The 27,740-nt window shown below is 56.8% G+C and overlaps 3 protein-coding genes across 6 annotated transcripts in view; 1 reads left to right on the top strand and 2 right to left on the bottom strand.

The window, feature by feature from the left end:
- Window positions 1–264: 264 nt before the first annotated feature.
- Window positions 265–6,658, bottom strand: ATP6V0B (ATPase H+ transporting V0 subunit b). Of its 3 annotated transcripts, XM_058808705.1 has the most exons (8): window positions 6,523–6,658; window positions 3,591–3,639; window positions 3,034–3,117; window positions 2,516–2,593; window positions 1,869–1,938; window positions 1,505–1,556; window positions 958–1,148; window positions 265–582 (listed from the first exon to the last, which is right to left on the bottom strand). In XM_058808705.1, exons 1-8 carry the CDS (start codon window positions 6,587–6,589, stop codon window positions 559–561), a joined length of 615 nt encoding a protein of 204 aa, XP_058664688.1. In that variant the 5' UTR covers window positions 6,590–6,658; the 3' UTR covers window positions 265–558. The 3 variants fall into 3 exon arrangements, with proteins under 3 accessions (XP_058664688.1, XP_058664687.1, XP_058664689.1); XM_058808704.1 differs by lacking the exon at window positions 6,523–6,658 and having other exon boundaries at window positions 3,591–4,806; XM_058808706.1 differs by lacking the exons at window positions 3,591–3,639; window positions 6,523–6,658 and adding an exon at window positions 3,295–3,417.
- A 1,825-nt stretch (window positions 6,659–8,483) lies between these two features.
- On the top strand, window positions 8,484–10,318 carry DPH2 (diphthamide biosynthesis 2). Its single transcript, XM_058808936.1, has 5 exons — window positions 8,484–8,577; window positions 8,690–8,910; window positions 9,103–9,741; window positions 9,863–10,048; window positions 10,138–10,318. The coding sequence occupies exons 1-5, from the start codon at window positions 8,546–8,548 to the stop codon at window positions 10,266–10,268; spliced, it is 1,209 nt and encodes a 402-aa protein (XP_058664919.1). The 5' UTR covers window positions 8,484–8,545; the 3' UTR covers window positions 10,269–10,318.
- A 793-nt stretch (window positions 10,319–11,111) lies between these two features.
- Window positions 11,112–27,740, bottom strand: part of IPO13 (importin 13) — a 31,095-nt gene continuing 14,466 nt past the window's right edge. Inside the window, exons 3-20 of one of the 2 annotated variants that reach the window (XM_058808559.1) lie at window positions 26,390–26,530; window positions 26,100–26,241; window positions 24,968–25,134; window positions 24,488–24,608; window positions 24,058–24,205; window positions 23,732–23,913; window positions 22,828–22,854; window positions 22,019–22,153; window positions 21,650–21,793; window positions 21,175–21,255; window positions 20,451–20,588; window positions 20,280–20,376; window positions 18,400–18,452; window positions 12,532–12,598; window positions 12,301–12,359; window positions 12,095–12,184; window positions 11,764–11,945; window positions 11,112–11,649 (exon numbers count right to left, since the gene is read on the bottom strand). In XM_058808559.1, coding sequence (XP_058664542.1) covers window positions 11,550–11,649; window positions 11,764–11,945; window positions 12,095–12,184; window positions 12,301–12,359; window positions 12,532–12,598; window positions 18,400–18,452; window positions 20,280–20,376; window positions 20,451–20,588; window positions 21,175–21,255; window positions 21,650–21,793; window positions 22,019–22,153; window positions 22,828–22,854; window positions 23,732–23,913; window positions 24,058–24,205; window positions 24,488–24,608; window positions 24,968–25,134; window positions 26,100–26,241; window positions 26,390–26,530 — 2,074 coding nt within the window. In that variant the 3' untranslated portion in view covers window positions 11,112–11,549. The remainder of the gene's footprint in view (window positions 11,650–11,763; window positions 11,946–12,094; window positions 12,185–12,300; window positions 12,360–12,531; window positions 12,599–18,399; window positions 18,453–20,279; window positions 20,377–20,450; window positions 20,589–21,174; window positions 21,256–21,649; window positions 21,794–22,018; window positions 22,154–22,827; window positions 22,855–23,731; window positions 23,914–24,057; window positions 24,206–24,487; window positions 24,609–24,967; window positions 25,135–26,099; window positions 26,242–26,389; window positions 26,531–27,740) is intronic. The other variant, XM_058808560.1, reaches the window with a different exon arrangement.

Raw genomic sequence — 27,740 nt, 5'->3', positions numbered from 1 at the left:
ATTCAGAGCTGCCTGCTGCCTGTTCCAACAGCCTTGTACCTGCTCCAGGCAGCAAAGCACAGCTCTGCGTTCCCACAGCCCAAAGAGGGTGGCTCTTGCAGCCTGAGAAAGCAACAGAATTAACACCACACAGGCAGGACAGCACCAGGCTCCTGGAACAGGACAGGGATTTTGCCAGAGGCACAGAGAGGAATCTCTGGGGGAGCCCAAACCAGCAACTGCTCTCAGCAAACCTCCCCAGCATGCACAGGGAAGAGAAAGAGCTGGACAAGAACCATATTTATTTCACTGACACAGGATTGCACTGATGGTCAATTCTACACACCGGGGACGGGCAGCAGCAGGGCCCCACGAGCTGGGCCAGGCTGCTGGGGGCAGAATTCACACAGAGAAATTTGTTTCTTCCAAGGGGCCGACTGATCTGCAGGACGGGGCTCTAGGCGGTCAGGATCCTGCTGCCAGTGCCAGCATCTCCCACCCCAACCGAGTATAGAAACATTAAATAAGTATGTACAGAACCTCTTGGGGTGCGCTGGAACAGGCTGAGTGCAACAGGGCTCAGCCCATTTTTACTTTAGATGTCTGGAAAGAAAGAAGAGAGGTTAGGTTGTGGCCCACAAACCCCAGCTCAGCACCCCAGCCCCACCCAAGCACCCCAGGACCATCCAGAAGCTGCAGACAGCATATCAGGCCTACTGGTAAGACACAAATGTCACACAAGGTGCATGCAAGTTGACATTCCCAATGACAGAAGGGCCATCAGAAGGGTTCCCAATGTTGCAAATAGGCACAGTAAGGTCTGGGAAGAGCTGTGCCACCCCAAGCCTTGTAAGCAGCCTCCCCATCCCAATACAGAGATTGTGCTGAAACCCAGGTGTGTCTCCCTGGGGCTGGAAAGCATCCAGGGTGACAGCACCTTGTGCTCACTCAGGCCTGGTGGCCTCAGGAAGCAGGTACCTGCAGGATAGCAACGATGACCCCAAACAGCCCTATGGCACTGCCAAAGATTTCCACGATCAGGATCTTGACGAAGAGGCTGGCATTCTGGGCATCAGCCAGGGCAGCCCCGCTGCCCACGATGCCCACACAGACCCCACAGAAGAGATTGCATAAACCCACGGTCAGACCAGCTCCAAACATGGAGAAACCTGTGAGAGAGCAATGCTGCAACAACAGGATGTAACCCCTGCCACCTGCACCCAGGACATGCTGCAGAAGCTCTGTCTCAAGGTGACAGAAGACCAGGAGCTGCCAAGCCCCAGCAACGCCCTGTTTGGGGAGCAGGATTGCTCCTAGGTGTGCCTCAGTCCCACAGTGCCAGGTCACTGCTCCACCCAGGGAAGGAACAGTGCTGCTGCTGCACAGCACAGCCTGCTGGGCACAGGAGGTGCTAGAAGAGTCACATGTCCTTCAGACACCAGCAGCCGACCATGGGTGGGTCAGAGGTGGGGTCAGGGTGTGGCAGTGCTCACAGAGACAGCACCAGGGACCCAGAAGTCCTTACCTGCGTGGTAGTTCCTGGCTCCAATCTCTTCTGGGGTGACTCCATTGAAAGGCTGAGAGAAAGCACAGGACCTGGGTTAGTGACAAGTCTGTGGTCTCTGGAAGAGGTACCTGTCCCTGATAAGCCTCATTTTAGCCAGAGCCAGTCCCTGATTCAACATCATGGCTTCATGGAATCAGCCTTGTCTGTGCTCTCCCAACCCTCTCTTTATCACAGGCAAGGATCCCTACACAGACCACCAGTCCAGGGGCTCCCAAAGGCACAAGAGTGTTCCCAGTGCCCACAGGGCCACCCCTCACCATACTGGCCCAGGACCAGCTGTGCCATCCCTGCACCAGCCCCATGGCCTCGGGTGCTCCCATACCTCAGCCATGTTACTGATGACTATTGCCATGATGATCCCGTAGATGGCCACGGCCTCACAGAAAATGATGCTGTGGGAGAAAGGCAAAGCCTGAGCACAGCACTTCAGTCAGTCTCACCAGTGTCCTGGGGGAAAGACCCCACCCCAAGGAGCCCCTACCAGTTCATGCCCAGCCAGCCAGACCCTTCTGTAGCCATATGGGAAGCTACCCACTGCTTAACTTTCAAACTAGGGGAGGTGCCAAACACAAAGGCTGGATGCTGGTTCTGCTGTGGCACCTGAGTAAGCTGCAAGGATCCTGTTGGAAGCAGGCCTAGGAAGCCTTGCCCTTCACCAGCCTGTTTCTGCTCCTTGTGGAAGGGTTGTGCAAGGAGAACCCTTGCCTGGACAGGATGTGTGATCTCAGGGTGTTTGTTTTGAACACACTGGGCTCATTCACAGTGTGATATCACACAGTGACCCTTCAAAGCAGCACTCTGGCTCCTTTAGGGCTCTTTCTTTTGAAAGCAAACAGCATCAGCAGCTCAGCAAGGAGCAGCCTGCCAGCAGCACCCAGCTAGAGAGCAGACAGAAGCCTCTTCACTGGGTTGTGACCTGCCCCACTCAGGTGCAACACAAGAACCAACCCCAGGTGTGTGGGTGCTTACCTCACCAGATTTTTTGTTTTGATCCGCGGGGCTTTGACTCCACCGCCAATGATGCTGGAGCCTGTGATGTAAATCCCCCTGTAGCAGACAAGGGTGGTTGGTAGAAGATCTGGCACTCACAGAATTCTATACAGAAGCCAGGATCTTTCAGCTGAGCAAAGAATCAGGCATGCAGCTGGGGGCACTGAGCATTCAGCTGAGCCACTCCCAGGGTATGGGTGGCCCCAGGCTGCACCACCTACACCAGCAGAACTGCTGGGGCACAAGAGCCACCATGGACAGCCCACGCTCAGGGTACAGCTTCCAGAGACTTCCCTGTCTTTCCACTGCCACTACTGCCCGTGGGCTGGTCCACCCAGACCCCCCAGCAGTCCAGCAATTCAGCCCCGGTGGTGTGGTGACCCACAGTCCCACATGTACACACTGCTCTACCCTGCTCTGCCGTGGGAAAACTGCAGTGCATACACAGCTACCAAGGTAGGACAGCAGGAGAGTGCTCAAGAGCCAGTCCCACTCACCAGGCAGCTCCCACCACAGACAGGGAGATGGCCAAGCCAATGCCCAGGTTGGACCACATGTAGGGTGAGGTCTCTGTCAGAAACCTGGAGAGGAAGAAATGTCCTGAGTTAGCACACAGGCTAAGCCCCCACAGTCGCATCACACAGCCTATCCCAAACCAGGTACCCCTCCACCAAATCATGAAGCCCAAGGTGGGTTGGGCAGCCAGACAGCAGGACATGAGAACCTCTGTCTGCCAGCCAGAAACACAGGACCCTCACCTGCATGGACCAAGGTCTTCCTCCCAAGCCCTCACTGTGAAGCAGAAGCCTGGGCTTGGAGACATGGAGGGCAGAGCAGCAATAGCTGCACCAGGACCTTGTAGGGAGCCAGCCACAGGAGCACAGGGGCTGCATCCATCCCACCTCCCGGGGAGCAGAGTTCCTGCTCACTGCAGCTCGGGTTCTCCTGCCATGCAGTGACCACTGCCCATCACCCAAAAGCAAGTGCTGCTCCTGGGAGGCACTGCCAGCCTCTCACACAGCCCTAAGGGTGCCCGAGCTTACAGGGAACTCACCAAGCCACATCGAAGCGGAAGCCCAGGTCAAATATAGTGTAGCAGATCCCTGGAAAGCAAGAACAAGATGGAAACCTCCAGGGAGGCAGCAGCTGGATCCAGCACTGCCCGTTCCTCCCCCACCTGCACAGCCCCAAGGCAAAGGCCCAGGAGCACAGCACAGCATGAAGGAGGGTTACTGGGAATACTGGCTCAAGCATGCAGAGCTGTGGGGCAGGGTGTGCCCTCCAAATCCTACCCCTGTGATGCCAACACTTCCACATCAGCACACGACAGACAGCCTGTGCCTGAGGTACTGTCAGACCCCATCCCAGTCTTGCCCAGAAGATGATCATGGTTGTTGTCACACCCGTTTTCCATTCCCTGGCCCTGCTGAGCACCCACAGACCATGCTGAGCTACGGGGTCTCAATCCTCAGCCCGTGGCTCTCCAATGGCTCAGCCCTGCTGGAGAGCCACAGGGACCAGCTGTGAGCTCTTCCCTGCCACAGGAGGGACAAGAGGAGCCAGGCTGTGCCCTGACTGACCATCACATGCTGCTACATCACCATCCCATCACGTTTGTGCTGCTTTCCAGGAGCCCACCAACACAAGAAGCTCCAGCTTTGCTCCAACACCCCCTTTCCAAGGCTGTGGGTTCAAGACATGACTGTTGTTCTCAGCATTTTCCCCCAGGATAATTTCCAGATAAATTTATACTCCAGCACAGATGGGAGACACCACACCACTGTCCTGAGAAACTTAGAAAAGCCTTTCCTTTCCAAGGAGGGCTTGCCCTGCTGTGCTCATCTCCCACCAGGAACCACAGCCAAGAGTCACATCCCAGCACATCCTTGCACATGCAGAGGTGCTGCACCAAAACCCTGCCTTGCTCTGAGCTCCTGAGTGGGAAACATGGCTGCAGACCAGGAGAGACACTTGCTCTTTGCTGGAAAAGGGAGGGTGACCAGCCCTAAGGAACAGATAAGCACAGGCATCGTGGCACTGTGTGCTCCATGCCAGGCACAGGGGGAAGGGACAGCTCTGCCATATCTGACTGTAACCAGTCCCTGCCTGCGTGACGCTGATCCCGCGAACGGTTGGGAAAAGAGGAAATGGGAAACCTGTGGAACGCTCCGATGCAGCAGAAAGGTCACTGCCCGTGTCCCACTGCTCCCTTCCACCCCAGAGCAGCAGCCTGGAAGTAGGGGGTGATGGCAATCTGCCCAGCAGAAATGTGGGGGCAGGACCATGCCCTTCCCTGAGCACAGCAGGACAGCTCATGCCACTGGAAGGGCTCAGCACTGCAGATCCCTGGCAGCAGGGATGTCTCCATTATTCTTATGTGCTCACCCCTCCATGTGCAGCCCAGGTCTCAGCACCCCACAGAGCACCCTCAGGAGAGTACACAAACACTGTCAGGCCCCATAATGGGAGGTGGTAATGCTGATCACTCTCTGTGCCACAGATTTGGGGTACCCCCCTCCTCTATAGAGACACACAAGAAGAAGAATGGTGCCAGCACAGCCAAGGAATACAGAGGAAAGCCACAGCCCAGCCTGCACGTCTGGCAACCTCTAGTGCTGGGTCCAGCCAGTCTGTTTACTTGTGTTTTGGCTTTGCTGCTTGGCTGTCAGAACAGGAACTGAACCCAGCCAGCCTCAGCTGCCTCCACTCCCCAGAAGTGGTAAAAGAGAGCTACAACCAGCTCAGGGCAGGTCCTCAGGGCACCTTTCATCTCTTCAAGAACAGGTGTAACCTTAGATTCATATGCAAAAGAAACAGGGGAAAGGACACTCTCCTGTGAGCCCTGACTTGCAGCCCTGAAGCCAGAAGGACAGAAGACAGGGCAGCAGGACTGAAGGATCAAATCAGGGCTTAGGACAAAGACAGAAAACACAAAGAGACACTGCTGCAACACTGCATGGAGCAAGACCACTTCCTGCACGTGGTCTTTCTCAAAAAGGGACTGCAACAGGGCAGGGGAAGTTCAGACTAACTGGGCTCAGCTCAGCAAGATTTTCCAACAGTCTCACATGCAGAGGGTGAATGTGCACTGCTGTGAGCTACATGATTCAGAGAGGCCAGGGAGGCAGCCCTGGGCCCACAGTGGGTTCACCAGGCACTGGAAACACGAGGGAGTGAGACACCCCTCACTCCTGACTCATTCTCTCCCCTCACCCCAACACTGAAGCAATGGCCAAGGTTTCCCCAGCCTCTGCCTGGTTTGTGGTCACTTCATTCTGTGCTAAGAGAAAATAACCAGCAGCACCAGCACAAAATCCACCTGCTGGCCCTAGGGCATTAAATCCATCCTCCAAAAGCCCAACACCCTCAGCAGCACTGCATGGGCTGCCATGAAGCAGCTCCACCATCATCCAAACTGCATGTTCTCTCATGCAGCCACAGCCTGGCAGAGCAAGGCGATCTCTCCACCCGAGAGACATCAACCAGCAGAGTCTGAAGCACCGGGCTCCTCCTGCCTTCACCTGCCCCGATCTACCGAACCCCCTGACCGGCACCCTTCTGCTCTCGTACACACAGAGAAGCAAATCAACTGCTCAAGCCACACACGCTCAGAGCTGCGCATCCATCAGCGACTGGGGGTGACCCGGCACCGCTGGGGCTCCGGGTCAGCAGCCACAGGCCCGCTGGGGGTGACCCGGCACCGCTGGGGCTCCGAGGGCACTGCCCAGGCTGGGGAGCCCCCAGCAGCACCCCCGGCCGTGCCGGAGAGCACGGGCCAGCCCCACGGAGCGCCGCGGCCACCGGGGCCCGACAACGCTGCACCCCTCACCGCCCGGCTGCCTTTCGCACATCAAAGCAACCCTCCCGCCCTCCGCAGCACGGGCAGGAACCGCAGCCGCCCCTCGGGCCCGGAACCCCCTGCCGCCCCCCGGCTCAGCCCCGCAGCGCAGCCCCCGGACCCCCCTTCTCCCCGCCCCGGCGCTGACCGACGCCGAGCAGCGTGGTCCAGAAGGCGAGGCCGAGCCCCGAGTAGAGCAGGGCGAGCCCCGTCATGGCGGCGGCGGCGGCGGCACCGGGCGGCGCGGCGGGAGCGGATCGGGCCGGGTCACCTGACCCCCGCGCGGCACCTGACCGGAACTGCAGCGCCCGCACGGAAGTACCGGAACGCCACCGCTGCCACCGCGCCCGCCTATTGGCTGCCTGGTTTGACAGTGGCGGGGGAACTACACACACCATAATGCACCGCGATCAGCGCGTATTTCCATTGGCTACCGTCACCTCTCCATCCCGTTGTGGGCGGGGCTTGTGGGGGCGGGTAATGCAGAGCCGAGCTTCCATTGGCCAGTGCCGCGCTGCAGCCCGGAAGCGGGTCCCGCGTGCCACCATGGCCGCGGTCTTCAGCAGCGATGGGGAGGCTGCGCTGAGGCGGGAGCTGTGCACGGCCATGGCCGCGGCACCGCGGAGCGACCTCGACGGCTTCTACGAGATGGGCCGGGCCGCCGCCTTCGTACGGGATGGCGGATTCCGTAAGGTGAGTGGGACCCAGGGTGGAGCCGGCGGGGGGCTGCCGGCCGCCGCCTCACAGGATTGTTAGCACTGGGAGGCTGATCTGAAGATCATTCTGTCCCACCCCCTTGCCGAGGCAGGGGCACCAGAGCAGGTTGTACAGAAACGCTCCCAGATGCGTTTGCAATGTCTGCAGTGCTGGAGGCTCCACGACTTCTCTGGGCAGCTGTTCCAGCGCTCTGCCACCCATGAGTGTAAAGAACTCATTCCTATGTTAACATGAAACTTCTTTTGCCTTGGTTTATAGCCATTGCTCCTTCCTCTGTTCTGTTGCTGGGCTCTACTGAAAACAGTCTGGCATTGCCCTCTTGGCACCCACCTTTGAGATATTTATATTATTAATGAGATCTTTTCCTCGTTCCAGGCAGGACAGGGTTAATTTCTGCAGTAGCCAGGAGGGGACATGGCCACGACCCAGAGGTTACTCTGTCCCACTTGCCATCACTTTCTGGGGACAGGGAAGGGGTCCTTCCCAGCTCCCAGAGTGTGGCATGGTCAGGTATAGTCAGAGCCCTGCATCGAACACTTGTGTGTGAATCATCTGTTTCTTGTACATTGTTATTAATAGTAGTGCTGTTACCACTGGTTTTCTTATTTAATGTGCTGTTTCCAGTAAAGTGCTCTGATCTTGGCCTGAGATCTTTACCCTTTGTGCTTCCAATTCTCTACTCCATCCCGCTGCAGGAAGAAAGAGAGGAAGGAGCAAGGGAGTGGCAGCGTGGTTTGGAGAGGCTCAGTGGGAGCACTGAACTGGGGAGTTCCATTCCTAAACCACAACAGATCTCCTCTCGGTCTTCTCTTGACCAGACTAAACAAGCCCAGCTCCCACAGTCTCTTCTCACAAGAGAGATACTCCAGACCCCCGTGTGGCCTCTATTGGACCTTCTCCAGCAGCTCCTTGTCTTTCTTATACTGAGGAGGCCAGAACTGGAGACCAAACTCCTGACGTGCCTCACCAGGGCCAAGTAGGAGGGCAGGATCATCACTCTGAACCTGCTGGCCACACTCTTGCCAGTGCACTCCAGGATCCCATTGGCTGTCCTGGCTGTAAGGGCCCTGCCAGGTCCTTATCTGCAGAATTGTTCTTTAGTAGGTCAGCCCCCAGCCTGTGCTGGTAGTTGGGGTTTTGTAGTACCCTGCACTTGCCCTTGTTGACCCGCATTAGGTTTCTCTCTGCTTAATTCTCCAGCCCATCAAGGTCCTGCTGCATGGCACAGCCTTCAGGTATATCAGCCACTCCCCCCAGTTTCATATCAGCAAACTTGCCCAGGGTCTATTCTATCCATTCTATCCCCTTCTGTCACTTCACCTCACCCTCCCCAGTGCCTCACTCCCGTCTGCCTCTCCCCTTGCTCCCGCCAGGTCGCCCTGCAGTTCCCTGACGAGCTCCTGGCAGACGCGGTGCAGGTGGCAGGCGGGCTGGAGGCAGCCACCGGGGCCGAGATGTTCGTGCTGGGAGACACCACGTACGGCAGGTCCGTGTGGGGCTCCTGGGCTTCCCCCGCGGGCAGGGACGGGGCAGTGCCAGGGAGGGGAGGGGGCTCCGTGCTGCAGAGCCTATCTGACACCGCGTTGTTCTCCTCGCAGCTGCTGCGTGGATGAAGTGGCTGCCGAGCACGTGGGTGCCGAGGCGGTGCTGCACTACGGCCCGGCCTGTCTCAGCCCCTGCAGGAAGCTCCCGGTGCTGCACATCTTCGGGCAGCAGCCGCTGGACGTGGGACGCTGCGCAGAGGCGTTCCGGGAGCTCTACCCCGAGCAGCAGAGCTGTGTGGTGGTGCTCAGCGATGTGGTGTACGCCCATGCGATGGGTGAGTGCTCCGGGGCAGGGAGGGGGGCTCTGCTACTGCTCTGAGCTCTGCAGGGCTGCCAGGGTCAGACCAAGCAGGCATTCGTTCCCCAGACACTGGCAGGTTTGATTTCTGTGTTCTCCCCTGATCTGCTGCACCTTCTCCACGTCAGGATTATGGCCAAGTTTGGTTCTCACTCCTCTCTTTCCTCAGGTGAGCTGGAGCAGCAATTGCGCCCCGAGTACCCCAATGTCATCTTCTCCAGGCTGGTGTGGGGAGACCCTCCTGGCCCCGCAGTTCCTGGCGAGGAACGGAAGTTTGGTCGCCAGTTCCTGGTGGAAGCTGCAGGAGGGCTTCAGGACTATGCCATGTTCTATGTGGGAGCTGAGGGCCTTGCCCTCAACAGCTTCATGCTGACCTGGAACCGCTGTCCTTTCAGCTCCTTCAACCCCAGCACTGGCTGCGGCCGCCGCGAGACCCTCAACGTCAACCGGGCCCTGATGCGGCGGCTGTACCTGGTGGAGCGTGCCCGGGATGCCAGCGTGGTGGGCATCCTGGTGGGCACCCTCGGCGTGGCGGGCTACCTGAGCGTGCTGCAGCACCTCCGGGAGCTGCTGGCCCGGGCCGGCAAGCGCAGCTACACGCTGGCCGTGGGGAAGCCCAACCCCGCCAAGCTGGCCAACTTCCCAGAGGTGGACATCTTTGTCCTGGTGGCCTGTGCTCAGAACTCCCTCCTGGACTCCAGTGACTTCTACAGACCTGTTGTGACCCCCTATGAGCTGGAGCTGGCCTGCAACCCAGCCCGTGAGTGGACGGGGAACTACCTCACAGACTTCCGAGACCTGCTGCCAGGTAACAGCTACAGACAGCTGCCCAACACCCTCCCAGGGCATATTGCACCCAGCTGCCCTGCCTGTAGGCTGTGCTTGCTCCAGGACAGATGGACCAGGCTAACACTACCATTCCCTGGCAGGTGCCTGTGCGCATGTTGAGCTCCCCCCGGCTGTTCCTGCAGAGGAGGCTGTTCCCGATGTCTCACTGATCTCAGGGAAGATGCGAGCTGCCCACCTCTGTGACCCCCCCTCCTCTCAGCTGCCCCCCAGCACCGCCCTGGCCTGCAGGGACCAGACACGGGCGCTGGCAGAGATCAGCCCCGCAGGTTGGTGTTGGTGCCGTGGTGGGGCTGAGCGCTGGTGCAGGGCAGTGCCACCTTCTTGCTCTGGGTAACAATTCCCTTTCTCCTCCCAGCCTCCTTCCTGGAGTCCCGCAGCTGGCGGGGCCTGGAGCAGCAGCTGGGACAGACCCCGGTGTCCAAGGCGGTGCAGGGCCGACGAGGGATTGCCATTGCCTATGAGGATGAAGGCTGTGAGCAACGCTGATTCAGCAGCACTGGCACCCAGCCAGGAGCGGGGCTGTGAGGTGCCCTGCCATTGGCTCCCACTGCTGGCACCTTGCTGGATGCAGCCTTTGGTCAGTAATACTGCAGTGGGAGAGCAGGAGCTGCATGTGTGTTCAGGAATGCCTGTGGCACCCTGAGGCTCACGGCCAGGGCAGCAGCAGGGCCAGGAGAGACAGGCACTTGGCCCAGAGCCAGTCTCCGAGGGCTCCTTCATCCAGGGCAGCTTTGTCCCTACATGGAAAGGTCACAACTTTGCAAGAGCTGACAGTGCTGCGACTTGAGGCTTTTGTGGACTACTGCTGCTAACTAAAGCTGAAGAGGATTTGTGAATGAACTGGTTTTTAGAATAAAACATGGGCTGAGGAGCACAGACGTCCCAAAGTGAAAAACGTATCATAGTGCCCACTGGGGAGCAAAGCCCTGTGTGTCAGCTACCACCAGCCAGAGGGAACAGAAAACCAGAACCAGGACCTCTGACAGTAAAAGCACAGGCTGGGCTGGGGAATTAGGGCAAGGGCAGGGGAACTCTGAGCATGAACAAGCCCCTTAACTGCTTTTATGGATGGGAATGGGGTGCGCACATCCTGTGCTGCAGGAAGGACCCTGTGTTTGGCAGGGGTGGAGCCCAGCCTCCCTCATGTGAGGCAGGGCTGTTTATGCTCCATGCTGGGCAAGCAGGACAGACCATTTTTTGCCATCCCTCCCAAACCCAGGGAGACACTGAGGTGTCCCAGCCTTGATTTTACCCCTCCACTCAGTTTTTTTCCCCAGAGGGAAGAGGCAGGCAAGGTCTGGGCACTGCAATAACGACAGCCACAACATAGAAATATTCTTAATATAATTAGGTGCAGGGCCTCCCCCCTCCCAACCACACGTACAAATGAGCAGGGGGCAAGTCCCCCTGCCCAGCCAGCCACTGCTGCAGGCACAGGGTGGCCTCCCTGCTGCGGGGAAGGGCTGGTAGCCCGGGGACAGGACAGCCTGTGCTGGGGCAGCTCTGCCCAGGCTTCCCCTGCCCCACCACCACCTCCTGCAGCCAGCACTCCTGTTCCCTGCGAGGAGGGAGCATGCTGGGGGAAACAAAGATGCTGACACCGAGATGTGGCCACCAAATCTAGCTGAGGAGCGTCCCGAGTGGGTTAATTCTAGGTGGAGGGTTATTCTATGAGCCGTACTGCAGCAGGGCAGGGAGAGATGGGGGGGCTTTTCCTTGTGGGGAAGAGCTGGTCCAGGCAAATCGTCCACGGTCCTGGCCAGGTGCTCAGTAGTCTGCTGTGTATTCTGTACCATGCAGCCCTCGGCACAACAAGGTGAACTCCTTCACCATCTCCTTCACTCGCCGCTTGTTCACACGCTCTCTGCTGAGACACAGGGATGGGACAAACATGAAGTGGGACAGCTGCACTGGGCCATGCAGGGGGGTCATTCCTGTGGGAAATGTGGGGCACAGCTGCCAGGGCAAGTGGCACACAAACCTGAGGATCTGCTGGCTGAAGTTTTCCTTCTGCTCCGGAGTTACTCGGGCTGAGGGGAAGCCATCCTGCTGCATGGCCTCCTTGATCCAGACACTCAGGAGGCTGAAGCAGTGCTTGTTCAAGGCAAAGAGGATTTCTGCAAAGTGATCCATGAGGCTGCGGGAAGCCTGGCCACCGATGCCCTGCCACGGAGCAAATGACACGCTGAGCCCACATTGTCACTCCCTGCTCCCACCCACGCTGCTGGGCTCTCTGCCCCTGGCTCTGCAGGCATGCTCTCAGGAATAGAGCCCAGTGCTGCCTGGGGAGCCCGTGGTGCAGCATCTCTCACCTCCAGCACTGCCTGCAGCAGCGCTTTGCCATTCTCATGCACGACCTGTCCCACCGGGGCGATCTCTCCACAGCGGGGCAGCAGCTCCGTCTGCAACACACAGGCCAGGCTGCTCAGTGCCAGCACAGGCTCCACACTGCAGCACTGCCCAACCTCAGCCCCATGCCCAGCTCTCAGGGAGGACTCCACAATGGCATCATACTCACAAAAAAGCCACAGGATGCTTTGACTGTTGGGGCCTCGGGAAACTTGAGTGAAAGGACACCTGCAGGCAAAAATTACTCAAGTTAGCAGCCAGAAAACCCCCTGGCCATCCCAAATCAGCCCTGTGGTCCCCAGCCCTTCGCCCTTCCTGTTTTGCACCCAGTTCTACAGGAGGAGCAGGCTGGCTTCTCCTCAGGGTAATTTGGAGCACATGCCCATGCCCATGTACTCACCACACTGAAACACTGCTTTGACATCCAGGTTGCTACACAGGAAGAGATCCGGCTTCCTTTTCAGAGCCTGCAAGGCACACAGACAGGCAGCATGAACCCAGCGCTGCAGAAGCAGCCAGGAAGCCTCCAAGGAACCCAGTGCCCCAGACAGTCTCTGCCTGGCCACACACTTACCTGAGCACACCCCCAGGAAAGGGCAGATTCACACAGTACAGCAGGAAACCATCACTTTACCCCTCCCCAGAATATAATTCAAACAGCCAGGCAGTTTGCTACACCCAGGATCTGCTGGCCCCAGGAGCTGAGGAAAGGTGCCACAGTGGTGTGCAAACACTCAGACACAGAGGGCTCCTGCCCCATCAGAGCAGATCAGGCAGCAGCACTGCTCCCAGGACAAGGGCAGCCATGCAGGGCTCAGCAGAGACCAGCCACCCATGTACTTTTCTCCTCTCCTGAAGATGCTGGCATCCCTGGGGTCACAGCAACTAGTTCAAGCAGTAGCCCCAGACTGCACCAGATGATGAGATGCCAACATTTCTTGGCAATTCCTGAGCAGCAAGTCTGAGATCAAGAAAGCTTGGGGTTTTTTAATGCCACACAATGATTCCACCAGCCACTGTGCGGGTCAGGCACTGCTGCTGGAGACATCCTGAGCTGTAGTACCTTGTGCAATGACTTAGTCCCCCTGGTGCTGGCACTGAGCAATTACTAGGTGGAAATGTTTCAGCCCGCACCCTCCACTCAATGGGAAGGGTTTTTGACCTGCCTCAGTGAGCCCTGCTGTATTAGGCAGCCACATCCATACCCTGACCACCATGCCCACTGCTGCAGAAAAGCACTGGGAATGGCAGCCATGCCTCCTGCCCTGCTGTCACTGCAACACCAGGGACAGCGGCCATAGCACTGGAGCAGCCCTGCTGTGTGCCTGGAGCTCAGAGAGCAGCATACCAGGGCAAGCAGCCCTTGGGCTGAGCTCTGTGTGGGGCCACTTCTACCCTCTGAGCCTTTTCCCAGGGATAAAAGCAGGGACAGCTCTCAGTCAACAGCACCCAGGACACACAGCCATCTGCCCCTGTGGTCTATACTTGGAGCAAAACAGACTTAATTCCTACCCCATCTTCTCCAGGGAAAGTCCAGAGCCATCTGCCCAGTGCAGATGCTGGAAAACAAGAAGCTGAGAAGCAGGTTTCAGAGTTACTCCATCTCCTTTCTGACCTTTCCTATCACACACTGCAGAAGAGGATTCAGTTTTGGGCACAGAAGGCATCGCTGTACCAGGTGGAGATGGCACAATTGCAGGTACCTCTCCCTGCTGGATACAGGCAGAGAGCTTCATGGGGCGACCAAGGGCCACGTTATACCTGTGTGTGTATATACAGGCTGTGCACCACTGCTCCTGAGGCACTGGCACCAACATCCGCAGGTGAGCTGCTGGCTGAGCAATGGTTTAGGAACATATCCACTCATCGAGGCTGCTGCTGTACAGCTGGCCCCATACAGGACAAATGCTTGCAAGAGATGTTACAGTTTTAGCCCTGGGACACTAATCCTGCTGGGGCCCTACTGTGAGCTCCAGAGCAGGGACTGTAAGCCTTTCCCCTAGCAGCACCTTGCCCAAATGCAGCTGGCTCCCATAACCACCTAGCTGCAGGTTCCTCCACCCTGCCCGTCCATGGGTTTTAACCTGAGTCCTGCACGCTCCAAGTGTTCCATCTGGCACAAGTCTTCCAATGTGCTCAGGTTCCCACCTACCTGCAGGGTGCTTCTCCCAGCCAAACCAGACCTGCTGCAGGCAGAGCCCCCCAAGTTCTCCTGCAGATTCACTGCAGCATCTGCTCCTCACTCCAACAGTGCCGGGGGGAAAGATGTCAGTATTGGGACAGCTCCTTCCCATAGGACACTTAGCAGAGTGCAAGCCCAATGCAGACCTGGGTACATATACCTAAGTCTAATGTAAAAAGAGATGCTTTTTACCCCCACAAGGTGTGGCCCTCTGGAGCTTCTCCCATAAGAAAGCAGCACCAGGCAGGTCCAGCTACTCTTTCCCAACACCAGGTATGTCTAGCTGCTCTTTCCTAGCACCAGGAACCCTGCTCCAGCTCTAGGACCTCTTCTTGCCAGCCCATCTTCCCAGTCTTCTGCGACAGCACCTCTGCTCACATGGGAGAGGGTCTTTAAATGCTTTCAAACATCCCTCCATATCCTCTGCAGGAGCAGCCACTGCAGAAACAGGCACTCACTCTCCAAGAACAACTGTTCTGCAGGATAGCATTGAGGGAATGTTGGGGTCTTCTCCACAGCACTTCAGAAACCACCAGAGAAGTCTTCAGACCAGGTTCTTCTGTGCCCATTTCTTCATAGGCATGGAAGGGACACCCACTCCTCCAGTAGACAGAGGACAGTGGGGGCTGCACTGCCAGTTTCTGCAGCTCTCCAGAACACACAGCCTAAGTGCCCAGTATCCAGTCTCTTCTCAGAACCCACACCATGCAGAGCAGAGCCTCTTGCTTTGAAAAGAGCCCATAAGGCTGGCCAGGAGGAGCAGTGAGCCTCAGCGTGGGGATGCTGAACCCCTGTCCTCCATGGGGTTCTCTGAGTCTGGCTGGAGCAGGTGAGGTGGAGAGCTCAATGACTGCTGCATGCAGCCTGGAGCAGACCACGAAGGAAGGGAGGTGGGGATGAAGCTGGCTGTGCTTGGCCAGGCACTGTCTGTGCCATCACAGGAGGTTAGTCATCTGCCCAGTGAGGCCCTACACACCCAGACTGCCCCAAAGATCACCAAAACACTCCCAAGGTCTGCAAGTGAGAAGCTCTGCTGGGATGGGGTGGATGAGGTGGAAATGCAGGCTGGAGAGTCCCAAAATCCTACCTGCAACCAGGAGCACATGTGATACCCACTGGCTCCCCAACTTCAGAACATGCCTGGTTTTGCCAACGCAGACTGGGTGCAAGCCCCAACCACCATGGCACGTGGTCCTGGGCAGAGCAGCTCCAGCTGCCTGGGTGGAACTGAGCCCCACGCCCTCCAGGTGGGATGCTCACCCTGGCACTGCAGCAGCAATGCTCTGCACTGATCCCAGCATGCAGCAGAGGAAGGAGGGAGCAGCTGAGAACAGGATGCTGGCACTGCCCTGTGCAGCCTTATGGCAGACTGGTTATTTTATCCTTGAGCATTATGCTACTTTGTGATTTGGCTTAAGCCAGCAGCTCCCATGATCAGCCAGCCATCAGAATGATTTGCCAATTAACATTGTGGCAAAAGGATCACCTGCAACAACTGGGGAGTTCCATGATCTGCAACCAAGCCCAAAGATGAAGTCAGCAGGAATCCTGTGACAGAGAGAGATGGTTCCCCATGTGCTGGTGACAGAGAGCTGATATGCAGGCCCCAAGAGCTTCTCCTGAGTTACCAGAAGGCAGGACAGTACTTATTGGCAGAGAGGGCAGAAACAGTGCCTGCAAGGAGGAACCTGACAAACTCGAAACAGGGAAGATGGTATTTCCTCCAAGGCAATCAAAACAGATCAAAACACAAAAACAGATGGTCAGGGAAGTGGGAAATTTCCACCTTGACACACTCTTGTGTCCAAATTCACTGCTGCTCTGGAAGATGCATTACTTTGCCAAGAGGTCTGCAGGCAGAGCACGCTGGGTGAAAACACAGCTCTCACCACGCAAAAATCTGGTCTGAAGAGATCTCCAGTTCCCTCTGAAGTTAATCCTCCAATCTGCAAATCCTCAGCAGCATCACTGCAGAGTATGGTCCTCTGGAAGAGGAAAGGCTGGACCCATCTCTGCTGTCAGACAGCCCTCAAAGTCCTGAGAGCAAGGAGTCAATCAGGGATGCTATGGCCAGTTCTTGATGGGTTTTAAAGCACCTCACTAGATCATCAGTCTGTGAGAAGGGTCAGGCAAGGAAGAGGAAACCTTGAGCTCTATGTGTGAAGAGAGAAGACAGGGATGGGATCCTTTGGTCTCCATGGGTTTCAGGAATACAAAGCCCAGGAAAACAACAGGTCTTGAGTGGGCAGTGTCAGATGTCTCACAGTGATCCAAGATGGAGAAGACATGGAGGTAGGAGCCTCTGAGCTGCTCCTGCAGGAGTGCTTCTGATGGATATCTGGAGATCCACACACGAGACAGGGCCAGCTGCCAGCACATGGCACAAGTAGCCTTGGGAGGGTCTTTCAGAGTCACCTAATGCCTTACACCCTGGCAGGATCACTTCTACCTACCCTCCAAGAGCAATGGGCTTGTTGGGTCCTTTCAAGAATTCCACGCAACAGCTCTCCACAGGATCTTCCAGTGCTTCCCTGCCCTCTCAGGAAGACTTGCTTCTGCCAGACCTGGATCCTTTACCATGATTTCCTCCCGTTACTGATTGTCCCACTCAAGGAGAACAATTGTTTTTACCTACAACTGCCACATTACCTTTTACACATTCCCAGACCCACACAGCTCCACAGGCTCCCATCAGCTTTTCCTCCCCACCATGTGTACAAGATGGCCATCTTCCCAGATGCTTTTCTCAGTGGTCTCTGATATCAATCTACAGAAATGTTGTGCCCCAAACTAAGCACAGTGTTCAAATGGAGGTCCTGCTAGCAGTGAGGACACACCAAGAACCTCATGCACAGACCCCATTTACCACCCTCCCATCATGTTCAAAACCCTTGTTAAAAGGTCACAGCTTCCAAAACCAAAAGGAGAGCAGAAGTCTGATAGCCTTGATTATGTTATGTCTTTCAAGGTGAAAAGCAGGGAGGAAGAGGCTGCATTATGGCTTTGAGATGCAATGGGTCTCAGCAGGCTCTGGGCATCAAGGTGAGAACTGTGAGGAGAAGACCCTGCCTGGGGGAGGTCAGGTGCAACCCTCTTGCCCACTTCAACCCTCAGGACCTATGGGACAGTCTGACAGCTTAGTGCCAGGACATGCCAGGCACCCTCCCGGGGCTGTCAGGGTAGGATGGCCACAGCTCTGGGAGGAGCCTGGGTGAGTGCTCCTGCACAACCACTGGTCCAACATGTGGTTAGAGGTCTCCCCATCACAGAAACAGCAGAAAGCAACTCTGCCAGGCCCCTCCTCACCACAGACCCACCCTGTGGGTAGGTGGGCAGGGAACACATCTCTGCCAGGGACACTGAGTGCACCAAGGACATCAGGGCTTCTCCCTTAAGGGCCATGGGGGCTGAGGAGCACCCTGGGCAGGTGTATATACACACACAGCATAGCACTGGCCCTGCCTGCCCAGTGCCACAGCAGTGACACAAGTGCCAGCCCACAGCCCCTGCCACGTCATGGCAAACTGTCCCCAGCAGCTCCTGCACAGAACTGCCACCACCCAGAGAGGCTGCTGGGGCAGGAGGCAATGTGGCACGTGCCAGATCTAGATGCCATCACAAGCACATTGCTCAGAGCCAAACCCTGGCAGCTGCCTGCTCCTGAGAGCAGGGGCTTCCTCCCACTGGCCCCTGGGCAGGGCAGCCAGCTCAGCCTGTCCCCGCTCCAGAGCACCCATCAGAGGGCAGGTAAACGGGTTGGAAAACATCCACTTAATGCTCTGATTTGTCTGTCACCCAAGAGTGACTGCAGCAGCAGCATAAAGCGCTCCATGCCAGCTTCAGCCCAGCAGGGGGGTGGGAGCTGGAGCTGCCTGCAGAGGAGGGCACTGCCCTGGGGATGGTGTGAACCCAGAACTAAAGGAGAATGTTTTGTTTTCAACTTCCACGGAAACAGATGGAGAAACTCGATATTCAACTAAAAGGAAAAAAAAACGTTGTCAACAGAAAGCTAAAAATAGGTTTAAATTGAATTAAAAAGAGAAAGAGAGAGAACAGAAAGTGAATGAATAAGAAACTAAAACACACCTGTGCCAGGAGTTGCATAAATGAATCAACAATATCAGGATGATCCCTGGGCCCTAAAATATAATAAAGATGTAACTTAAGAGAAAAATCATACAAACAGCAACTCAACATCATATAGTTATGTGATACAGAAAGAATTTACAAGTGAAAACAGGAGTGTAAGGGAGGAGGGGTGTGTGGGGAAGGGGATGGGCAACATGAGCAGTTTGAAGCAAGTTAAAGAAACAAAACATACAAAAAATCATGAAACTTGGAGAACCCAAGAACAGAAAGAAACTGCAAAGGAAAGGGTCTAAAGCCCCAGGGTCTCCAGCTAGCACCTGGGTGCTGCAGAGCCAAGGAGGAGTTCTTCGTTTCCTTGGGGAGGAAGAGAAGGAGGAGCAGGGGCTAGCTGAGCACCATCTCCACAAGGAGAATTAGAGCTTTTGCACTGTGGGGACTGAGCAGGTGTCTTCAGAGCACTGTTTGGTCCTGGAAGGTAACTGCAAGTGAATGACAACACCTCAGCAAATGTTTGATAGGCCTGGCTGGGCTCAGGCGTGCACATGCTTGTCACCAGCTCCAGCTGCTCAGGAGACCCTGGCACAGACACCCTCCCACCCCATTCCCAGATGCTCTCCAGGACGGTGAGTCCAGGACTCTCCTGGAGGTCTCCTCCAGCATCCTCATGGGAGAGAGCAGCTCAGTGCCCAAAGATCTCTGTGCCAGCACCACTCACCCTACCTTGGCATCTGACCGTGCACACTCACTTCTTGGCCCCTGTAGGCTCAGGCATGCCCCCCTTCTCCTGCCACACGTGGGCTCAGCAGAAGGGGCTCGCCCTGCTCAGAGCTGGCCCTCCCAAGGGGACAGTCCTGGGCACACACCAAGCTGAACAGCCTGAGCAAAGCTTGCATCCAAGTGTGGGCACAGCTCGGGCTCTGGCCCCTCCCTTTTGCTCCTGCCTGGAGGCACTGCCAGCTCCCCAGCACCGAGGCAAAAGGGCTCCAGCACAGACACATCCACACGCCACTGGCACGAGCAGGGACCTGATACCCGAGGAAGCCTGGCCTGCTTGTCACTGACCCCAGTGACACCTGAGCACAGTGGGATTTGCTTGGACTGTGGTGTGGTGATGAGCAGGGCTCCTCGTGTCTTTTCCCCCACCTCTCTAAAGAGCTCTGAGCCTTGAGCTGGGGGACAGCATCCCCCTACCTGGCACCCAGCTGTGAGCAAAGGATCAGACCCCTTGGGGGCCGCATGTGGTAATGCTGAAGGACCAGATCCAGCAGCTCCAATGTACATTTGTCTCTGTCACAGGGCAGGTCACTGAGATGCTGAGGGGAGCCATGGTGCAAAGGAGCCTGTTCTAACCCCATTTGCTTTTTGTAGGGTGGGCAGTGAGCCAAAGATGGGCCCCTGCCCTGCAGGAGAACACCAGCATCCTCAGCATCCCAGCAGGGACTCGGTGGCCACCAGTGACACTGAAAAAGTAATTTCCCAGCTGTTCACACACACATTCTCCTGCTCATATGAGGGCTTGATTTCAGGCCACTAGAAGCAGCAGTGGACCCCAGAGAAGCCCCAAGATCTTCCTGTGGGCACAGCGTCCCTGCCAAGCAGGACTGCAGCTCCAGATTGAGCCTTGCTGCATGTGATATCCAGCCTGGGCTGCTGTAACAACACAGAGGCCCAGAGCACCCAGGGGTTTCCTGCTTCTGTTGCCTGCAGGGAAGGTACCCACCTTCCAGGGGTTGGGATGAATCCAAGAAACAGAGATGGCCCCAATTAGCTTAGCTAGGAGTGAAAACAGCCATTCCTGGTAAGAGGCCTCCAGAGTCCACGCATGCAAAAGCCTGACAACAGCCCCAGCTGTAGCAGGGACGGCTAATCCTACGTACCTTGCTGGAACAGGGTCAGTGTGACTGAGGTAACGAGCAAGAACAGGGCCTTGATGGGAGGGAAGTGGGCAGGCTCATGGGCAAAGATGTGAACCAGCTGCAAAAGAGAGAGAAGGACTGAAGCTCCTGCTGGCCCTGCACGTCCCCAGCCGCCCAGGCACAGTTCCGTACCTGCCGCGTGAGTTCAATGGCAGAGACCTGGGGAATGGTGCTGTACATCTGCCCCAGCATCTCACACAGCTGAGGCACCATGGGGGCAAAATCATCCAGGAGGGTCTTCACAGACTTCTCAAATATGGCACAGACAGACTGTGGGAAGAGAGGGACTGCATGAGCAATAGGCATCAGGAGACCTCTCCCAGGGCTTAATTTATGGGTCCCAGGGGAGCAAAGAGCTGGCACTGGGGACAGGGACCAGCCAGGCAAAGGGCTCAGACCTGCTCTGATACTGCTGGCCTGCCCTGCAGCACAGGATGCTCCCAGTGACCAGGAAAAACCCTTCCCACCACAGCAGGAAGGGTCCCCAAGGGCCGGGGAGAACTGGCTGCTGGGACATTGCACAGGGGCAGTACTGGACTGAACAAATGGACAAGCACCAGATGATACAGGTCCAGTTCAGAACAGAGCTGTTCTCTTAGGGAACACAGGTTGGGTAGATCCCACCTCCCTGCTCATGGCAGGACCCCAGCTACTGGAGAGAAGCAGAGCTGATGGAGGAACAAGACAGATAAGAATGACTTGATGCTGCTGGTGACAGCAAGCAGCATTGGTCCAGATAACCCAGCAAGACATCCCTCTCACAGGCCATCACACAGAGTTTGTCCTTTGCTGTCCCCTGCTCAGGTCAGCAAGGACAGGCAGAGCTGCAGGCAGTACACAGGTGAAACCAGGTTACCTCCACCACCTGGGCATCATTCAGCCACTTGCTGAGAACCTTCTGTATGAGCTGGAAGACTTGCTGCAGAACCACCACCACCTGTAAGGAATGAGAAACACTGAAGAGAATTGGCCTCTCTGGGAAAGAGAGATTCAACACTAAGCATGGCCTGGACTCAAACCTTCAGGCACCACCCCTCTCCAAAGCTGGACAGCTTTATTTCTGAAGCAGCCTGCCACTGCTCACAGTTGGCAGGTAGCACCCAGGCCACCCTCCAGAGCAGCACCTAGCCAAGAGGCATCCAAGAGGCAAGTCAGCTCTGTCCACCTCAGGAGTGGTGGGATGAGCTGAAGGAGCTATTTTAGCTGGAATAGACTGGCACCACCCTCTTGCTGGCACATGCTGCATTCCCCATTAACCCCCCTCTGGTGCAGTGAGTTGTGAGGCTTTGCCCAGTCTGTGGCAGAGAACTTGGAGCTTTTGCTCTACTCACTGGGTTGGGTCCTTGCTGCACTGGCAGTTTTTTGACCTCGGTGCTCTCATGGTCGTCATCGTGGTGGCTGATGTCTAGGGTGGTGAAGAGGTTGGAAAGCAGGCCCAGGATGTGGATGATGGCCAGCCTGTTGGAGGGATTGGGCTGCCAGGGAAAATAAAGCCAAAGTATGACACAGCCTGCACTACTCAATCGTAGTCATGTCTTTGGGATGCTGAGGAACTGAACTGCAGAGGCAAAGTGCCAGAGAGGGGTTCCCTGCACTGCACTTTCCCTTGAGCCCATGTTTAGAGTGCTGCTTCAGCACAGCAGCCCCAGGGCTACAGCCAGCAGGAGAAACCTGGATGGAGGCAGCACACAGGCACTCACCGTTTCATCAGCCAGCTTTTCCAGCTGCTGGATGTAGGGGGTGATCAGGGAGTGCAGGTTCTTCAGGATCTCCTCCACTTGCAGTGCAGAAAGCAGGAAACCAAGAGCCTGCATCAGCCACATGCACTGGCTTGTCTGGGACAGAGAAGACACAACAGGGAGGTCACTGCCTAGCCCACAGCCCATACTCTGACAGCTGCCAGGGTCCCAGCTGGGTGTGCTGCAGCTCCTGAGCTGCTCTATCTGAGTCCCTCTAGGTGCATCTCGCTGCAGGAGAGGGGAACAGCTCCCTAACAGCTTCTGTTCCCAGGGAACAGGAGCTCTGGCTTCAGCACACCTGGCCTCCTCCCAGCACCTGCCAAGGAAAGACCAGTTGGTGTCCAGAGATCTCCAAGCTGGCAACACTCATCCTAACTTGGCACACCATCCTTTGCACAGCCTGTCACAGCCACCCTGTCCTAGTCACAGGCAAGGCTGGGGCTCAGTTCCTACACTTATCTCCCTTTCTCCTCTTGAAAACATGCCTGTCATCTAAGTATCCTTGGGTTTGGAGAGACTGGGAACTGCTAGAGTTAGGCCTCCTCCTCCTCCCTCTCTAGGGGACATACCCTCCCAGCAGAACCCCAGGCTGTGTGGGGAAGTGAAGCTCAGCAGCAGTGAGAGGCAGCCAGCAGATCTCCTGATCCTGCACACCATGGATGCAGTGCTGAGCTCTCCTCTGGGGACAGCTCTGTGTCTTCAGCTGAGCATGACTAAGGGGGCACGGGGGACAAGGAGAACCAGCAGAGGTGTGAGTCAGCCTCTCTTACCTTGTGAATCTGCTTCATCAACACCTCCTGTCAAAGGGAAAGGGAGAGGAGAAGAGAAGGGTGAGTGCTGCAGAAAGGCCCTTCCATTCCAGGCAGCAGGACTGACAGCAGGAGGTAGGATTGACACAGGAGGTTGAGACAACTAACACCAGTGTGAGCACAAACATTGTGTGCTCCCCACAACCTGCCACAGGCAAGAACTAAAATTCCTGTCCCCTGAGCCAGCCCACTCAGCCACCCAGCAAGAGGAGCTCCTGGCTTGGATGGGCCCTGCAGCAGGATTGCTCAAGGAGTCAGCCTCAGCCAGGGTTTCCTTATTCCAGTGACAGTGCTCCCCAGGCTCTAAAAGCAGAGATGCTTTTAAGAGCCCTTCACCCCTCTCCTCCCATGTACATCCTGGCAGCTTGCCCAAGTCCAGCCCTTCTCCTGGTGCCTCAGGATTCTGAGCCCCAGCTGCCACAAATCGTGAGGATCAAGAAGAAGCATGGAACAAGCTGCCCCAAGACTGCAGGGATCAGCTCAGGCTCCAGGAGAGGCCTGAACAGCAGGGTGCTGCCCTCCAAGATGCCCAGCAGTGGCACTAGCAGCGTGGCAGGTGCACAGCTGGCAAACTGCTGCTCCCAACAAGGCAAACAAAACCCTGGGGGAAGGACAGACACCCACATGCAACCCCAGCAGACCCCTGGCAGTCGTGTCTGTCAGTGGCTGCCATTTCTGCATTCACAGCAGGACACAGGGCCTGCCATATGGATTTACTAGCCTATGAACAAAACTGGCAAGACATCTGCGCCAAGCAAGATGCCCTGAGCTGCTCTTTTGTCCCCCTGCCCTGGTCCTTACAAAGGAAAAGGCGTGCACAGAGCACATCCCAGGTCACCCAAAACCTTCAGCACTCAGCTCCTACCTGTGACACAGCAACAATGTTGGCAGCATAGGGTGGCAGGTCGTACTTGCACTCTCGGCAGATCTTTTTCAGGGTGGAGACACTGGAGATGGAGAGCTCAGGGTTGCCCAAGGCTTGGAGCACCAGTGGTAACACGTTGTTAATCATGACAGGGTGATCAGCCAGCCACTCAGACAGGGATCCTGCATACATGGATGGGGTCAGACTGCAGGGCTGCACCACAGATTCTTGCTCTTGCATTCCACAATGCCCAGCTTTGCTTTTCACCACTGGTATTGCTGGGCAGATGTGGTCTCAGGGGGGCTTTCCCTGCCCTGCCCACTCACCGATAGTGAACATGACGGTGTCAGCAAGCTGCACGTTGCTGATGCTGATCCGGGGAATGAGGCCGATCAGCCCGGGCACCACGTCGGAGTAGTTTACATCAATGGTCTCAGCAATGGACTGGAAGCCATAGAGCAAGGCCTCCGTGTGCTGCCAGGGTGGGAGAGGCACTGTCAGAGCCTTGCATTGATCCCTGATGCCCAACCCTGCCCCAGCTCCAGGCACCAGCTCAGCACCCCCACAGTAGCTGAAGAGGCTGATCCCTTGGCAGAACTAAGGACAGGGAGGCAGAAGATCTATTCCTCTCCACAGCAGACCCCAGAGAGACTGTCTGTGTGCTCTGCTCATGCTCCTTACCTCATGTCCCTTTGCTTTCAATGCCCCATTGAGGGTGAGGACAGGGAGCTGTCAGCCCTGGGTCCCCTTGCTCACCTGCCACGTGGACGGCTGCTCTGTGTTGGTCAGGAGACGTCCCAGTTTGTCATAGAGGCTGCTCAGGAGCTCAGCACCCAGCATCTCATACACATACATCAGCGTGTCAGAGATGTCCACCCTGCAGAGAACACGGGTGTCTCCAAACGCTGTCCCCAGCCCACACAGAGAGCTCCATGTATGGACACGTCACTTTCTCCCCAGGGCACAGGCACTGCTCATACAAGCACACTGTCCCAACCAATGGAGTGATCCTATGGCCTCTTGGGCAGGGTAACTGGTGCTGTGCCAAAATTTTGCCAAATGAGCCAAACCAGCTCATTTTCACATTACCACCACAGCCAGAACAGCTCTTGATGGAAGGAATCTCCTCTGTGTCCCTCCTTGGCTCATCATACACCACTCAGTCTCCAGGGTGGCAGAATGCTGCCCCTGCATCCTCACCAGCCTGACAAGCAAATCCAAATCTCCCACTTGTACCTGTATATCCGAAATTGCTCCTTCTCATCCGAAGACCAGAAGCCGTACTCCTCATCGGAGGGGAACTGGGCTTTGTGCAGCAGCACATCCACCAGCTGGAAGTAGACAGGCCTGTAGACCTGCTGGTACACTGCCTGCTTGTCTGGCTCAAAGGAGAGGATATCATCCTGGAGGCAGGAGGAGGAATAAATACATCAGGCGTTGCAGGGAAAGGCAAACAGAGCTAACAGGCCTGCTAAATAGGGGACTCAGGCACATCTCCCAGTGCTAGTGGGACCTGTCACACCTTGGAAGCCTGCATTTCCAGCTCCCTAAGATTCACTTGATGCTGTGCCCTTCTGCAGTGGCAGCATTATCTGGAGGCAAGATGCCAGAAGCCCCAGAAGCTGGGTGGACCTTCAGACAGCATCGTCATAGGCGGTGGCAGTGTCCTGCCATGTCCTACCCTTGGGAGCACCCCTAGACCAGGAGCATGGGTGCCTCAGACTGCTGTGAGAGAGATGACTTGAGCACAGCCCCCTCCTGCATGCACCTGTAATCTCACACCCATCTGGAGAAGCAGCAAGGGGTCGTGGGAGCCTCAGCCTGGCCTCATGCAGCAGAGGAGCTGCTGCCACGGCACTGTCTTTGCTAACCTCCCCGCCCACGCTCAGCCACGCCACTGGATTGCAGAGGAATGGAGCTAAGGGATGAAAGGGAGCTAAAAATAGAGCACAGTGTGGCAGGGCTGCTCTGCTGATCCAGGGAACACTGACCATGGGAGAGGGACCACAAACTGGGCTGCCACTAGGGCCATGCTCACATTCTAGCGTGCTGCAGGCATGCAGAAGGAAGCTAAACAACCAGGTCTGCTGCTGGGAAGAAAAGAATTAACATGAAATTTTAATTAGTTTTGTTACAGAGGCCCTTAAAGGATGGCTCATACTTCTAAGGAGGACTGGTGGCAGAAAGAGCCAGCCACAGGGCCAGCATTTCCTAGGTACGTGCCCTGCCCTAGCTGCAAGTGCAGGGCAAGGAGTGGGGACATCAGAAATCCCTGTGACCAATTAAACCGAGGCCAGACCCCAGTCCCCATGCACTGAGCCTGCCTGGAGGACAGAGCCCAGGCAGGCTGTCCACAACAGTCACTGACCTGCAGCGTGTACCAGAAGGTGAGGGTCAAGGAGCTGGTGGTTTCGTTGACAGGGTAGTGTCCAGGGATTCCAGTGCAGAACATAATCATGTTGACCAGGGCCAGGAAACTCTGCCAGTGCTCCACCTGGTCCAGGAGGGCTCTGGGAAGCAGACAGCATGGTCAGAGTTTCCAGCTCCTCTGCCCTGACACACTGGGTGCAGGACAGGTCCTGGACAAGGCAGGGTGTGGGAAACAGCTTGGCTGCTCCAAGCTCAGTGCCCCTCCTGGGGAGCATCCCCGGCACTCACCGGGAGTGGTTCTCGCCCAGGGCCACGGCGATGCGGCAGATCCCGTGCGACGTCTCCATGTCCCCGCTCTGCACCGCCTGGCGCAGCTGCTCCTGCAGCCCCAGCACGGGCGGGATCAGCTTCAGGAGGGTGTTCACGTACCTGCAAGCACAGCCTGGGTCAGTGCCAGGCATCACCTCCCTGGCATGGGCTGCCATGCCATCCATCCCTCCTGATGCTCTCCCAGGGCTCCTGCCCAGCTCTGCCTATTGAAGGATGCTTTGTGCAATGGGTTAGGGCTCCTGCCTACAGGAGCCCCTACTGCTCACATGAACTCTCCTTGCAGCCTGTGGCATTAGGACAAAAGCAGCAGCCTGAGCACTGCTGCAGCAGAGCCTCTGCAAGTGAAGTGCTGAGCCAGGGGCCATCAGCTCTGGGCAAGCCCCCCTGCACCACGGTGTGGACCCCTGCCTCTACCCACCCACAGCAGCCAGCAGCGCTGCCAGCACAGCACCTCCAACCTGCCAGTGCCACAAGCAGCTCTCGGTGAGCTGTGCCTGTGCCCAGCAGCATAGATGTGGAGCAGAAGAGCAGCAAGGGCAGACCTGTGGGCTCTTCCCACCGTGCCCTCAGATTAGCACAGAGGCAGTCCAAGCTGCCAGTGGGAAACCAGGTGACTCTCCAGCATGGACACATCCAGACTGTGCCCCATGTCTGGGATGCACTGGGCAGCCACCGCTGGGGAGTCCCACCCAGGGACAGTGCAGACCCCTGGCACATCCCGCTGCCACAGGCCAGCAGCACTGCTCTCCCACATCCCATCCCATCCCGCACGTCAGCCTCCCCTCCGCTGCCTGCAAGGGATGGTAACCAAGGCAACGAGAAGGAGGCAGCCAAGGTGAAAGGCAGCCCAGGGCCCCCGGAGAGAGGCCGTGCTGGAGGCTGACGAGCAGCCTGCCTTTTCCCTGCCATTTCCCTGCCCGCCCAGGCGTGTTATCTGCAGCCACAGCCTGTGCTCCCTGCCCGCCCCCGACATGCAGGTGCGGGGCTGAGGATGCTTGGAGTGGGAGGCATACATGATTCCAGCTCTCTTGTGCCCACCCTGGGGAAGAGATGTGAGTGCTGACACCAGGACAGCCACACATCCACCCCGGAGTGGTAGGGTGGCTTTGCTATGGATGATTTCAGAGAGAACAAAGCCATTGGTGCCACCAGTGCAGGGACAGAGTTGTGCTCTGGTGGCAGCCTTTCTTCAGGGTCAGCAAGAGAAAACAGAGGAAACAAGGTGTCTACAATCCCAGATGTCCTTCCAGCACTCCCTCTGTGCTGCTGGGGGTCACCCTCCTCTTGCCCTCTCCCCCAGAGAAAACCA

This window comes from Ammospiza caudacuta, chromosome 7 (genome assembly GCF_027887145.1).
Source record: "Ammospiza caudacuta isolate bAmmCau1 chromosome 7, bAmmCau1.pri, whole genome shotgun sequence".
NCBI classification, from domain to species: domain Eukaryota; kingdom Metazoa; phylum Chordata; class Aves; order Passeriformes; family Passerellidae; genus Ammospiza; species Ammospiza caudacuta.
The sequence above is the reverse complement of the archived record's forward strand: the minus strand, read 5'-3'. Positions and strand labels throughout refer to the sequence as shown.

Coding starts and splice junctions, on each gene's coding strand:
- DPH2 (XM_058808936.1), top strand. CDS start 8,546: ATGTTCGTGCTGGGAGACACCACGTACGGCAG. Junction 9,742..9,862: donor CTTCCGAGACCTGCTGCCAG/GTAACAGCTACA, acceptor ATTCCCTGGCAG/GTGCCTGTGCGCATGTTGAG. Junction 10,049..10,137: donor GGCAGAGATCAGCCCCGCAG/GTTGGTGTTGGT, acceptor TTCTCCTCCCAG/CCTCCTTCCTGGAGTCCCGC.
- ATP6V0B (XM_058808704.1), bottom strand. CDS start 3,925: ATGATCATCTTCTGGGCAAGACTGGGATGGGGTCTGACAGTACCTCAG. Junction 1,939..2,515: donor AAAACAAAAAATCTGGTGAG/GTAAGCACCCAC, acceptor TTTCTCCCACAG/CATCATTTTCTGTGAGGCCG. Junction 1,149..1,504: donor AGCCAGGAACTACCACGCAG/GTAAGGACTTCT, acceptor GCTCTCTCACAG/GTTTCTCCATGTTTGGAGCT.